Source organism: Lissotriton vulgaris, chromosome 6, assembly GCF_964263255.1.
Source record: "Lissotriton vulgaris chromosome 6, aLisVul1.2, whole genome shotgun sequence".
Classification (NCBI taxonomy): domain Eukaryota; kingdom Metazoa; phylum Chordata; class Amphibia; order Caudata; family Salamandridae; genus Lissotriton; species Lissotriton vulgaris.
The window spans coordinates 1,223,693,946-1,223,709,057 of record NC_141694.1 but is presented as its reverse complement, the minus strand read 5'-3'; the positions used below and the strand labels follow the sequence as shown (position 1 = coordinate 1,223,709,057).

At 41.8% G+C, this 15,112-nt stretch overlaps 1 protein-coding gene across 1 annotated transcript in view; it reads left to right on the top strand.

The window, feature by feature from the left end:
* The window catches only part of LOC147708651 (uncharacterized), a 211,925-nt gene that overhangs the window by 65,745 nt on the left and 131,068 nt on the right, over positions 1–15,112 (top strand). The window contains exon 9 of the mRNA XM_086925377.1: positions 12,416–12,487. Within this exon, the coding sequence (XP_086781503.1) occupies positions 12,416–12,487 (72 nt within the window). The remainder of the gene's footprint in view (positions 1–12,415; positions 12,488–15,112) is intronic.

Sequence of the window (15,112 nt, the reverse complement as noted above, 5' to 3'; positions counted from 1 at the left end):
GAGGTCCCATCTCAGATGAGGAGAAAGCTAGAAGAAGGAAGAATATTTTGTGTTTATACTGTGGCAAGAGTGGACATTATGCCAAAGACTGTCCCAACCGTCCTTCTACTACGCCCAAGAAAATCGCTGGTGTTCAGGAAAACTAAAGAGCTTGAAGAATGAGGAGATCGATTCTTCAAGTACATGCCTTTGTCAGATCTCTCAAAATCAGAAGACATTGATAAGACCTGCGAAACATTTTCTATTGAATATCACATTAGTGGTCAGCAATCAAGATAGACATCATATGTCTCTTCTTTTAGATTCTGGAGCAACTGGTAATTTCCTTGACATACAATTAGCCCGTAAGATGAACATAACTTTCGTGGAAAAGGACAAGCCTGAACCTGTCAAGTCGGTAGATGGCTCTGAACTTTCATCAGGTATGATTAGTCATCAAACATCTCCTCTGCTCCTGGTTTGTGGTAACGGGCATTCAGAACATATCGTCTTTGACTTGATTGACACTCCTACTTTTGGAGCAATATTAGGAGTTCCCTGGCTCCAAACTCATAATCCAAAGATTGACTGGATAGACAGAACAGTGACGTTAAAGTCACCCTATTGCATGACCCATTGCTATCAGGAAGCCAGTGACAGTTTGCATCCATTATGTTGCTCAGTCCAGTCATTAGCTGTGGCTTTAAAGATACCCGACATTTATGCTGAATTTCAGTCAGTATTTAATGAAGAAGAGGCCACTAAATTGCCCCCACATCGTTCTTACGACTGCCGCATTGATTTAATACCTGGTGCTGAACTTCCTAATAGTAGGATATACGCGCTAACTTCTGATGAAACCGAATACTTAAAGAACTATCGAGATGACATGCTACAAAAAGGGTTCATCAGACATTCAACGTCTCCAGTATCCTCGCCCCTGTTTTTTATACCAAAAAGAGAAGGTGGCTTGAGAGCATGCCTGGACTATAGGGCTTTAAATAAGATTACTATAAAGAACAAATATCCATTGCCGCTCATCCCTGTGCTGTTGGATCAAGTACGAGGTGCAAAGATATTCACGAAGATAGACTTAAGAGGAGCCTATCATCTAATCCGGATTAAAGCAGGAGACGAATGGAAGACGGCGTTCCGCACCAAATTCGGTTTATATGAATATTGCGTGATGCCCTTCGGGTTATGCAACGCGCCTGCAGCTTTTCAATACTTTATCAATGAAGTGCTCCGAGAATACCTTGATGTTTTTGTCATCGTGTACATTGATGACATTTTAATATATTCTCAAAATGAAGAAGAACATGTGGTACACGTTAAAAGAGTTTTACAGAAATTGCAAGAGAATTCCTTGTTTGCCAAGTTGGATAAAACCACCTTTCACACTGATACCATCGACTTTTTGGGTTATGTCATTTCTCCTCAAGGTATTCTTATGGATCCTAAGAAGACAAAGGCATTGATGGATTGGCCTAGTCCCACCACGGTCAAGGAAGTACAATCCTTTCTAGGATTTGCTAATTTCTATAGGAGATTCATAGACCACTTTTCAGAAACCATTCTTCCTATAACGAAGTTACTCAAGAAAGGAATCAAGTTCGCTTAGAATGAAGAAGCAGAACAGGCCTTTTGCAAGCTCAAGAAGAAATTTATGTCTGCCCCCATCATTCGGCACGTTGACAACACTTTGCCATTTTTTCTGGAAGCTGACGCTTCACAAGCAGCGGTTGGTGCGGTCTTGTCGCAGAGGGATCCAGGAAATGGACAGCTTCATCCTGTGGCCTACTTTTCTAAGACGTTGCTCCCTGCTGAACAAAATTATACCATCGGTGAAAGAGAACTCCTTGCCATCAAGTTATCCTTTCAGGAATGGAGACATTATTTATTAGGATCTCCACATGTTATCACAATATTTTCAGATCATCGAAATTTACAGTTCTTTAAATCTGCAAAAGCTTTGACACCTAGACAGATGCGTTGAGTATCCTTCTTTAGTGAATATGATTTTATAATCACTTATAGACCTGCAGCCCAACATGGCAAGGCTGATGCTCTCTCAAGAATTAACAGCACTAGCATGGCACATACGAATAGCACACCTCCTATCATCCCAGAACATAAAATCATTGGAGCCGAAGAACATCATCTCAATCCTGTTTTGATATCTTAAAAGAACAATATGCCTTGATAAACAGACAATAATGGATAAAGAATCCTTTGAATACAGTCAAAGAGGAATTATATTTCCATGATAACCGATTGTACATACCTTGTTCCCCCTTACAAACTCAAGTATTGGAACGGTGTCACAATAGTGTTCTTGCTGGACACCCAGGAGTAGCCAAGACTGTTAGTCTTTGTCAGAGATGGTTCTGGTGGGATAATATCATTAAAGACACGACGACTTATGTCAAACCTTGTTCAGTATGTGCTAGGCAAAAGTCTTCGCATTGTGCCCCCACAGGGTTGTTGAAGATAATACCAGCTCCTCCCAAACCATGGCATACCATCAGTATGGATTTTATCACCGAACTGCCTTGTAGTAAAGGGTATAATACCATACTGGTAGTAGTGGACATGCTGTCCAAAATGGCTCATTTTGTTCCACTTAAAAAGATACCATCATCACAAGAATTGGTACACATTTTTCTAGAGCAGATAATTCGCCTCCATGGTACTCCGGCAGTGATATTTTCAGATAGGGGCCCTCAATTTGTTTCCAAATTCTGGAAAGGAGTATGTTCAGTGTTACAAATGGACCATAGATTGTCCACTGCCTACCATCCTCAAACGGATGGTCAAACGGAAAGGACTAATCAAACACTAGAACAGTATTTGCGTTGTCTACTGACCCATTTGCCATCCACTTGGTTGGAAGCATTACCTTTGGCAGAGTTTGCTTATAACAATTCAACACATTCAGCCATAGGAGTGTCTCCTTTTTACTTCAATCATGGTCAACATCCTGGGTTCCTTCCTATTCCCTTCCCTACTGATCTCGACAAAATACCTGCATTAAAGGAGCATCATCAACACATAAAGGTTGTATGGGAAAAGGCCATTCAAGAACTGAACAAAGCCAAAGAAAATATGAAGTATCAAGCAGATAAACATCGCAGAGAGGAACCTCAGTATAATGTAGGGGGAAAAGTATGGTTATCCACCAAGAATCTCAGACTCCCTGGGTCCAAGAAATTACAGCCTCGCTTCATAGGTCCCTAGCCCATTCTTAAAGTCATAACCCCAGTGACTCTCAAATTGCAGTTACCCCCACACATCAAAATTCACCCTGTGTTTCATTGTTCCCTTCTTAAGAAATACATTCCCCCATTGACCCCTGAATCACCACCTCCTCCTGTGGTGATCGAAGGCGAAGAAGAGTTTGAGGTACAACAGATCCTAGACTCTAGAAGGTATAGAGGCAAACTCCAATACCTTATAGATTGGGTGGGATATCCCCCAGAAGACAGAACTTGGGAATCTGCTGAGGATGTACATGCTCCTATACTGATCAGGAGGTTCCATAGATTACATCCTAGGAAACCTGGCCCCGGCCTCGGGAGGGGGGTTTTGAGGGGGAGAACTGTTAGGGGTGGTCGGATCTGACCTCATCCATAAGTGTTCAATATAGATTCCACAGGGCTGTGTAGAATGCTCAGTTATACTAACCTTCTGGTGTCCCTGTGAGACTTTTGTACCTTTCCCTTAAAACCTCTTACTGAGTAGTCATGGTATTTTGAGATGCTCCCTAGATAGCTGAAAAGGGAAGCTCACCCGTGAATCATTGCTTGGCTTACTGTTTGGTTAGTGACCACGCCCCCTCTACTCAGCGTCCTGCTCCGTGAGGTTCCCGTAGTGTTCTGAGATCCTGCTGATTCCTATTGATCCCGTTTGTGCTCTTTTCCAGGTCCTGAGATTTCTGCCTTTGGGTCACGGTATTTTCTGTTCCTGTTCTGTGTCCTGCCTGCTGTTTTTCCTCCCGCCCTGCTCCGTTACCTTTTCTCTTCTCAGCACGCCCTTCACCGGTGCCTAGCGTCCCCTTCCGCCTGGATCCCCCGCCTGCCTTTCTCTCTTCTTTGGTGTCAGTTCCGAACTGGCAATTTATCACAGTTTTTAGACTCCGCGGTCATTCTTATGATCGAAGGGGTTTTTGTGTATGTTTGTGTTTGCGCTCTACTCCGTCTTGAGTTTACGAGTGGAGTGTGTCTGGTCTAACGCGCCTTGTTGTAGGTACGCCCACTCCGTTCTGCTCTTCAGTTTCTAGTCAGACGGGGTGTGTCTATTGTCCGTGTTTTATGTTGTTTGTTCCCTTCCTCCGCTCTGTCTTAAGCTTATGAGCTGGAAGAGGGGATTGTCTGTGTTATGTGTTTTGTTACTCGCTCCACGCTGTCTTTAGTTTATGCGCTGGAAGTGAGAATTTCTGTATCACTTTGTCTTTAGCTCTATAAGTGATACTAGTGTTATCAGCTGCACTTGTGGCCCCCAGTCCTGCTCTGTCTTCAGTTTATGAGTAGGACGGGAATTGGTGCATTCTACTTTGGAGATTTCCTTGCTAGTTGTCCCCCAGGTTCTCTGCTGTATCTCCTGGTTCTTGCCTGGACTTCTAGCTTAAAGCCCTGTCACTCACCTGTGAGGTAAGTGGAATGGTATGTTGAACACTTGTATATCAGCCCTGTAAAGTACTGGTGAGGTTAGTATTGTTGTATATTTATTTCCCAGTCTCCTGCCATCAAGACTGCAGCTACGTCACCTGGCTGGGGGAGAGTGGTATACTCCCTGGGAAAATTCCCCCCACACTTTTGGTAGCAGCTGCCTTATAGCGAAGTTATACCTTCTCGCTTTGGTAGTTGTTGTCTGGAAGTGTGTGGAACATTCATCTTTGCTCCTGTGGACGAACATCCTCCTCTCTCGAGGGGGACCCTTGACAGTCAGAGTGTTTGGCGGAGCCAGGCCCGGCCAGTTGGAGAGCGGAGCAAAGCCTGGCCCGGAATACAGCCCCCAACCAGGATGCAGTCACTCGGCAGAGCCAAGCCCGGCCAGGGAAGCAGCGGGGCGAGACCCAGTCCAGAGCACAATCCCCAAGCAGAATACAATGCACAGGGGACTCGGCAGAGCCAAGCCCGGCCAGAAGCAGTAGTGAAGCAGTGTCCAGCCCGCGGATCAGCCCCAAAGAAAATAGCAGGTACACCCCCCTGCAGAATGTGATGAAGGGCCCCTGAGTCTCCCTTATCCCACCAATATTAATTGCTCTTTTCTCTGTACATCAACAGGGTTATCGCCTACTACAGTGATTTTCCTACGTATGCACCCAAGCTCTGTAGTGAGTCTACACCCCTGTCCATGTTCGCAGATGACACTCTTTTAATATCCAAGACCCAACAAGGGCTCCAGAGAGCAATCGGGCAGTTTGAGACCTTCTGTAGCGACTATGGCCTTACCATCAATGTGTCTAAAACCAAATTTATGGTAATGAATAGGTATAAGCAAGTGAAAGGAAGAGCAATAATGAATGGGGGGTTGCTAGAGCAAACCCATTCGTTCTCATACTTGGGTATCACACTGGGTTCAAGGCTGGATTGGAAACCACACATTAATCAACTAGCTACTAGACAATGCCCAGCTGGTGGGAGTTCTCTTGAGCGAACTGCGCTCTTCGGCCACCCAACCCATAGCTCCGGCACTAAAAATCTATGACACAAAAATACGAGCATCTATATTGTATGGGGCCGAACTATGGGGGTCATGTAACATCTCTGAACTGACAAATGCCCAAAATAAATTTGTAAGAGGAATAGCGAGGCTCCCACCATTTACCCCGCTTTTGCCACTCTATATTGACCTGGGCTGCCAGAGAATAGAGGATGTAGTGCGCTTTAGACCCATAGCATACTGGCGGAGGATCTGAGTTACCCCAGAGCTCTCCCACTATGCCCAAGCACTCCTTGAAGTTAGGAACATGGACACAGCCAATAGAATAAAATGGTTTAGTGAATCCAAGGCTATTTATAATGCCATGGGCTTGGCTGAGCTATGGGATAACCAAGCACACAATATTTTTCCATCACGCAAGATTCTTAGGGAACTATACTGGTCGATGGTCACAACACAAAAATTCCAAAGACGTTCCACCTCTTCACTACATAGGGAGTTTCTTGAGCTTAAACTCTTACCAGCTTATGAACCATATTGTGATTTTATTACAATCCCTGAGGACCGGAAACGGTTCCATCAATATAGGGTGGGTACCCTGCCGATTAATACCTTTACAAGTAAATGGTCCTCTGGTAGGGATGCTATGTGTCCCTTTTGTAGTTCACAACTGGAAAGTCTAACTCATATATTGTTTATATGCCCTGTGTACAAACTGCCGCGGCTTAGGTGGCTTAGGCCAGTATGTCTTCAAAAATGTATCAAAAAAGGAACTGAGGCCCTACGGATTTTTAAAACAGACTGTTCGGAAAGCCTAATTATTGCTGTGTCTAAATTTCTCAATTGGATGTGGGCAATTCGAAGGACCAAACTAAAATCAGTTGTTGTCCCAAATGTTTGAATGTCTCCTCATTATTATGTAAAATGAATTGTCCTTTATTTTTTTTATTTTTTTTTTAGATTTTTTGATAAAATGTTGTCATATTTATTACTTTTAAAGTGAATTTCTACCTTTTTAATTATTGATAAAGAATAATCAGAGGACAGATTTAGCCAGTAGGTTACGTGAAAAGCCCTTATTTATGTATAATTGTCAATGAATCAGCTGTGCTTAATGTACTTTTAAGGTATTGATGATGTGCTTTTTTATGTTGTCTTTTATGACATGATGTCGAAATAGAGACTTATCTGATACTAAAAAAATTGCTCTTTGGCTGAATGGAGGAAGGCAGAAGGCCTGGGGCCTCCTGCACCGCATGGGCCGTCGGGGCCTGTGTTTTGGCCCTGGCTGTGGCTGAGAATGAATGTAAGTAGGAGTGCACTTATGATGTCCACACCTACAAAAAACTGATCTCTTAGAGAAATTAATCCACACAGGTTCATGCAAATCTCACAACACTAATGATGCTTAGCTCAGTGGTGGCCAACGAAATAAACCTCACTCGCTATGGCCACTAAATGAGGAGTGTAAATTGTCCAGAGGACACCCAAATCACCCCTGGAGCCTTTAATCTCCACTTCCTGACTTCTAGCACATTAACTCTCTTCCAGAGACGCGTACTCATTTAACTTTCCCTTCGTTTTAATTCCTTTCTCTTTAAAAAAGTACGACCTACTGTTCACCTTTGAACTTTATAATGGAGATATTTTGAAAACAATTACCATCCCTGGCCACAAGATGTCCTAGTTTCCAAAAAGTTGGGAATTGAGAGACGAAAATACCTGTAAGTTATGTTTTCACAGACCCTTTCAATTATGTTTTCACAACCTTTTGTCAGCCTCTTCACTCAAAAAAGACATCAGATCACATTCCCCAAATGTAGTGGGCACTTTTGTAAAAAGAACAACCTTTTTACAAAACTGCAGATTTTGCGACTTTTTTGCAAAATGCAAAATCCTGGACGGTCTAGTTGAGTATTTCAAAAGTTTATAAACTTCTGACATACATGATATTCTTGTCCTCTATATTTTTGACATGATATTCTGTCCCACAATATTTGTGTTTCTGATCTTTTGTCCAAATACCGACGAGATGCGAGCACTTTCTAGGGTCAGGCCTGTACAAAGGACATGTGAACATTACTCCGTGTATAGGTACCGTAGTGATATCTACATCTTGAAGGAGTGTAGGTGTTAGAATAATAATAAGTCATCTAAATTAAATGTTATATACTTAATTTTCAATATTTTAATTAATAGTTTTTCTTCAATATTATGGTAGCGCAATATTAAAATTATTATATTCTGACAAACAAAGTTAAGGGTGTTTATTTGTGGGCATAGAGGAAGTGTGGGTCTCATTACTAAAAGCTGGGCTTGGCCTTTATCTTGTCTGAAATCCTTTTTGTCTTCTTGTCAGCTTCCTGTATTGGCTTCTGGAACCACCATAAGACAGAGAAGCTTCTCACTGTTATACAACCCCACACACAATATTGCTGGGAGAAGATTGGTAAGAGTAACGGTATTTTAATGGATATAAAGGAGCTGTGTATCTGAGCCTTTCAGTAGCCATCCTTGAATGTTATTTGCAGTTCTCTTACATTGAATCTTTCCTAAGTACAATCTCATCTCCCAACCCTTGCTTCCAATCCATAACTAAACAGTCCAGTCTCTACACAATCCCTTTTCTATAATTTCTTGTCAGCCCATAATACCGCACTATGCCACTAAGATTTCCTACCAGTATTTACCCTTTTCCTCTTTCACTATTTGGTAGGTCAGAAACCGCTTTGTTTCTGCTTCCTTAATTATCTCTCCCATTGCATTCTTCACTTCCCCTACCTACCATTTTAGAGGGAATAAGTTTAGTAAAAGTGACAACTTCTGATGGTGATTTTACGATGCCTTCAAGGACAATCAAGTCAACAGGGTCATTATATAGGTTTGCAGTCAACCTTGCCATAAACCCCTCAAGGACATTTTAGGAGGGCTCAATATGCTTTGGCTAACTTAATTTACCAAATGAACATTTTACGATTTATATGCACATGCTCCTCATACTCTTCATGAGACTGTATTGGGTAGATAATATTGCCAGTTAAAAGACATTATGTTTGTGTTTGATCTCAATGGCATCAACATTACCAACATCCTCGACAGCATGAACAACATCTAACTCACCCAACTCGCTCATGACCCCATGCACACCGCAGGCCTCACACTAGACCCAATCTTCATCTCCAGTGACAACATCAGGTACAGCCACACCACTGAACTCACCTGGACTGACCACTCCATCATTCACTTCAACATCACCAGCTCACGGACTGCTGCCCCCAGTCTACCCAATCGCCCACTACAGCTGAAGCAAAGTCTTAAAGGACACATGGATCAATACCCTCAACACCACCCGCCTCATGTCCTCCAACAACCTAGACCAGAACATCAGAAACTGCACCAACAGTTTTGCTTCCATTGGCAACAACCCACAGAAAGTTCACTAAGTAGGCTAGCTGGGACTCTGAAGACCTCCGAACAACTAAACAGCACCGTAAACAACTGGAAAGGAGATGCGCACCAACAAGGACACAACCAACAAGACCAACTTCAACACAACCCTCAACCTCTACTTCAGACAGTTGAGAGAATTGAAGAAAAAGGCCTCACCCTCATGCATTGAATCAAGCTTTAATAACAGCAAACAACTCTACAGCAGCGTCAAAGAATTCTCCAACCCCTCTGCTGCAACTAACAACATTACCCCCACACAGGAATTCTGCAACAACCTTGCAACGTCTACAGATACTTTAAACCCTAGCCCAAGGCCACTGACTTCTTTAAGCAACACAACAACCCCGCTATCACCAGAGACATCCGACTAACTGAATGGGGACAGCTCCCCCCACAGGACACTGCCTCCATCATGAACTCTGTCCAATCAGGGACCCCAGCTGGCTTTTGACCTCACCTCATCTTTAACCTAGGCGAAGCCAGAATAGCGATTCTCCAATCAACATACAAGAAGAATTTTGATTCCATTAAAGACAATCGAGGTTTACATCATGCAATGACCTTCTATTGCTGCCGCAACATGCAGCCCTTTAAAGACCAAAAATACATCATAAAGCAATAGAATGTCCAGACAATATGTATATCCAGGGCACACAGTCATCATCATCTTTAAGCTACGACAAAACAGGACAACATCTTCATTTTCTGTCAAGCTTTATAATAAGTTGTCTGCAAATAGAATTCAAGCAAAGTCAAAAGAAATTCTTTATTTCAGCCTTTGAGGACATAAAAGCACAAATAAAAAGTACTGACATTGTAATGCACATGTACTTTATATCTGGGAAATTAAAATGCGTGAATTGTGCTGTACTTTTTTTGTGCAAAAAAAATGAATTCACAAGTACTTGATGCTATAACACTATCAATTATAAACCTGATAACAAACTTAAATAATACCTTTATCCTAGTCATTCTTTTTGTTTTTACATTTTTTTTATTTTCTCCTCGTAGGGTGAGGAGGAAGGGATAATGTTAGCCTCTGAAGGCTACCATTTTGCAAGTTTAAAGCCATCCAGTGGCCACAGGTCTTAAATAACATTTTGCAAAAGTATTCGCATTAGATCAATCTGCTACTTTTAAAATATTTGTTAGCAAACTACCTGCCCAGAAAACCTTACTAGCCTTTGCACTTCTGAGGAATAGGCACCTTATCTGGAAAGGTCTACTCTTACCTCACTTATTACTACTCTCGCCCGATTAGCTAAAGTGGCTATGGAGACTTCCTTATAGGGTTTGACGTTAGACAGTAACAACTGTTCCTCACCATGTGCCCTAAACTCCAGCACCTTACTCTCATACATTTTACCACACATAGCTTTTCACACTCATGGAAAAAAAGGATACAAAACAGGCTCAGACATTATTTTAGTCCTTTTCCATATGTTACAATGTACCCCTTCAGGAGAATAGAATCTATTTGAAGTCTCCAACGCTTGAACGTCAGAAACCCTTCTAAAAGAAATTAGACAAAATAAAGTTGCTAACTTCAGAAAGAGGAGAGACCTCTTGGCAGCCTACGTAGTGGCTCCCATCACACACTTATCACAAGGCTGCACAACAGAGGCATCCAAGGAGCTGCTCTCAGATGGATCGCCTCTCCTCACCAGAAGAATGCAAAAAGTAATTTTACCCTTCACCTTCGAACCAAAGAAATCATCTGTGGACTAGGATCCTCGGTCATCCCCACCCTTTTTAAAACTTATATGACACTTCTGCCCAGCATCATAAAAGAAAAACCATGGACTGGTATCATATGCTATGCTGATGACACATAACTCATTCTCTCCCTCTCCGAAGATACCACCAAACACCAAGACTGACTTCAACAACTGCATTACAAACATTGCCAAATAGATGAACGACAACTGCCTGAATCTCAACACAGACAAGATAGAGGGACAGATCTTTGGAAACAAAAGCTCCCCCATGGATGCATCCTGGTGGCCCTCTTAACTCAGACCCCCAATGAGCATGCTACAAATCGACTACAGACCATGCAGAACACAGAAGGCAGACTCGCCATGGATCTCGTTAGACAAACCCACATCACCCCCTACCTCAGGGAAATTAACTGGCTCCCTGTACAGAAAAGATGCTGGGTATCAAGCTCCTGGCCCCCGCATACAAGGCCCTACACAACTGCGCACCCACCTACTTGAACCATCGCCTGACCTTCCATCAGCCCACCAGACATCTCCACTCCACTTCCGTCTCTAACCTTCAACCACGCATCTTATGTAGCAGATGCAGAGGTTGCTCCTTCTCCCACCTAGCAAGGAAGACATGGATTGAGCTACCCCATTATCTCCATACCTCTCCATCTGTTACAGAGTTTTGAAGAGATGGGTAGCCCCTGAAGACCTGGCTATTCAGCTAATCAACTGGACAGTGCCATCAGCTGTATACCCTCACAGGTGACAAGAAGTGCTCTACAAATCTACTGATTGATTGATGCTGAGAGGCCGTATGGAGTGAATGCCTGCTGTTCATGGCAACACATTTGAAGGGATTAACTAATGCTAACAAACTTTGCAGTGGGCAATAGTGGATAATACATTAAAATCAGCTCTAGAGAAGACCTCTCAGGACACTCTTAATCATTAGTGAACCCACGAATATGGGCAGTGAGATCATAGTGCAATTACAAAAAAAAAAATAAAGATGCATGAATGTAGTACCAATAAATAGCACACACTGCATAGCCAGACTAATGTTTAGGAAAACGTGCCTCACTTTGCACATGTCAAGATTTACCTCACCTTTCTCTGCAAAATTATGTGACTTTCATTAATCTTACAAGTTTACAGTTGTTGTTTTGAATTAGTATATTTCACTAGTATCCACCTCTTTCCATTGGCTATGAACCGGCCCAGTCCCTTACATACTAACAAGGTGAACATGTATCCTTGCTGCCAGAAAAATACTTCATGCAGTCTATTTATACTCATGGAATGTCTATAGGCAAACTAGCCAAATACACTGCTCTGACACAGGTCTTTAAAGCCTTTAAACCCTTAAGGGTACCATGGCTAAAGATATGACTTTACAGCTAAATCATTTTGTCAGCTCCTATGTCACATGTTTTACTTGAAACTAGGTTGCTGGCAGCAAACTCTGTGTGATCATGGTCCTACTTAAACTTGGGTGCCACTAAAAGGTTTAATGAGAGTCTTTCGTTGTGTTCATAGAGGGGGAGTTTGGAGTGGAAAGTGAAAATGGGTCTTAAAGTATATTTTGCCTAATGCAATTTTTACCTTTACAGCAGCCACAGTGGTTCCCCACAGGCACAATAATGAGCGAGAGCCGAAGCCTCCTACCTTATTCTGGCGAAAGGGTGAGACGGGACATCAAAGGCCACCATGTGTTTGAGCATTTCCTTCACCATGTGTTTGAGTATTTTCTTTGCATCAGTACATTTAATTTTTTGGTTTTCTATCAATGTGTAGTCGAAAAAAACAGTAATTTCTTGCCATGGTATACAATCTGCTCTATCATACATTGCCTTACCTTACTGCCGCATCCCTCAATGGATTTTACCCAACAGTGATTACATCTTTATCTGCCACATGCATCAACATTTGGATTTGCGATCCCTAAATAGCGATTTTTAAGGAATTGCTATTTTGGAATCGCAAATCCCTATGCTTGTAGGAATCTCAAAATAAATTGTGATTCCTTGGCATCATCTAATAGCGATTTGCAAATTGTGAAACGCTATTAGGGAATGAAACTCCATTCATTCCTATGAGCCTACAGGCCCATAGGAATGAATGGAAATGCATTCGCACATTGCGATTACCAAATTGGTAATCGCAAATTGCGAATGCAATTCTAAGGGTTCCAGGGGGCCTAAGGCCCCCCTGATGCACCCCCCAAAAAAAGGGAACAGTGCTCATGTGGCGCAAACACCCGCCCTAAGGGCATGTGTGTGCACCACATCTCACTTCAAAAAATTCACTTTTGTGCATTTTTCAAAGAATGCGCAAATGACCATCAACTTGAAGTTGATGGTAATTAGCATTTCCTAAAGGCACACTTTGCATTTAGGAAAGAGCTGATGGATCGCCTTTAGGGAATTGCAAATTGACATTCCCTAAATGCTTTAGCAATTTAGGTAATCGCAAAAAATTGCGATTACCTAATTTGCAAATGGAAATGACTTCATGCATCGGAAAAGGCTGGTTTCCGGTCGCAAATGGGTCGAATCGCAGAATCGAACCGTTTGCGACTGGAAAAAAGGTGGCACAAAGTTCTTTGAATTTTGGCATAAAGTTTCCAAAGGTTTGTTATCTTCAAATGAATGATGTTTCATCAAGGTTAATAAAGGCCACTAATTGATTCTTTACATAGATGACTATTTACAATGTATATTTCTCAAGACAGCATAGTTTATGCAATAGTACTATATACACACACCCAAAATGTATGAGGAAGGTTTTATGTTAATCACTTCTGCTTCTTTCTTTTTTGATTCCAACATTACCAGCTAAACTAGGCATTCACACTCTCAATATAAAAGACACCACGATCTTCTGGGTAAATTATATAAATTCCAAGCAAACCTTTGAAACTGTTTATCTCATCACCACCAGAAAGCAAGCTTTCTCTTACTGAAGTAGACCCAGACTGATGACTTGTACAAACTTCAACTCCTATTTACTTTAGCGCAGTTGAAGTTTGTAAAACTTATATGACACCTTCAACTGCGCTAAAGTAAATAGGACCTTCCCTAGCTTTGTAAATACATATTTAATGGCAGTACCCATCTTAATGTCATTGACAAGTAGAAATATGGTGTCCTTTACATATATTTTACAAACAAGTCTATGAGAATTATGATGCCTTTTGTGATACAATGTTTGGAATACAACATTTTCAAAAATATATGCAGTTAATTTCATGCCCTCTGCCAGAGCCACCAAACTCTACCATCACTATTACCAAGATCTACTGACTAGCGGCCAGATTCATGAACCTCAATTGCGATCGGAAAGGGCCAGATTCTCAGAATCTGATCCTTTGCGAGCACAATTTTTGCATTTGGGATTCATCATCCCAAATGCAAAAATCGGTAATAGCGAAGTCGCTAATTAGCGAGGAATTACATTTAAGGAATCTCTATTTGAGATTCCTTAAATGCAATTCATCATCCATGTTCAAATTGCGAAATCGCAATTTCGGGCCGCTATTTACCGCGAGGTCAAACCTCGTGGTAAATAGCGAAAACTTAGAAAAATGCTTTTAAAAGCATTTTTCTAAGTTGCATGTTGCACACACACATGTCCTTTGGACATGTGTGTGCGCAACACCAATGTAGTTTACCTTTCAGGGGTTCTACAGGGTGTCCTTTGGACACCCCTAGCACCTTTTAAATCGCTATCTTATTTGCGATTAGCAAATTGCTAATCGCAAATATGGAATACTCCCCATTCATTCCTATGGGCCTTTGGCCCATAGGAATGAATGGGGAGTTATTCCTTATTTGCGATTAGCAATTTGCTAACCGCAAATAAGGAATGTGTAGGAATCGCATTTTTTTTTCCGATTCCTACATGAATCCCGTTTTGCGAGTCTGTAATAGCGATTCCTTATGAATCGCTATTAAAGACTCGCAAAACGGGTCTTTGATGAATCAGGCTGTTAATTTTATTCTTTTTACTCCTTAATGTTAAGACCAGGACATGGTATTGAAAGACCAGAAATTCTGGGCACACTACAAAAGTGCACACAAAATAAACCTCTAAAAGCTGAAAATACTAAACATAAAGATCACAGCCTATGCTGACGATATTGCAGTCTATGCAATCAACCCAGAGGAAGCTGCAATTAGTATTAAGGTAGAAGCATACAGATTTTGCAAAGTTGCAGGATCCAAATTGAATGCTGCCAAAACTCAGGTACTTACCACTGCCGGGATTCAGAACTCCATTATCGGATCTTGTGTCACTATAACTTACTT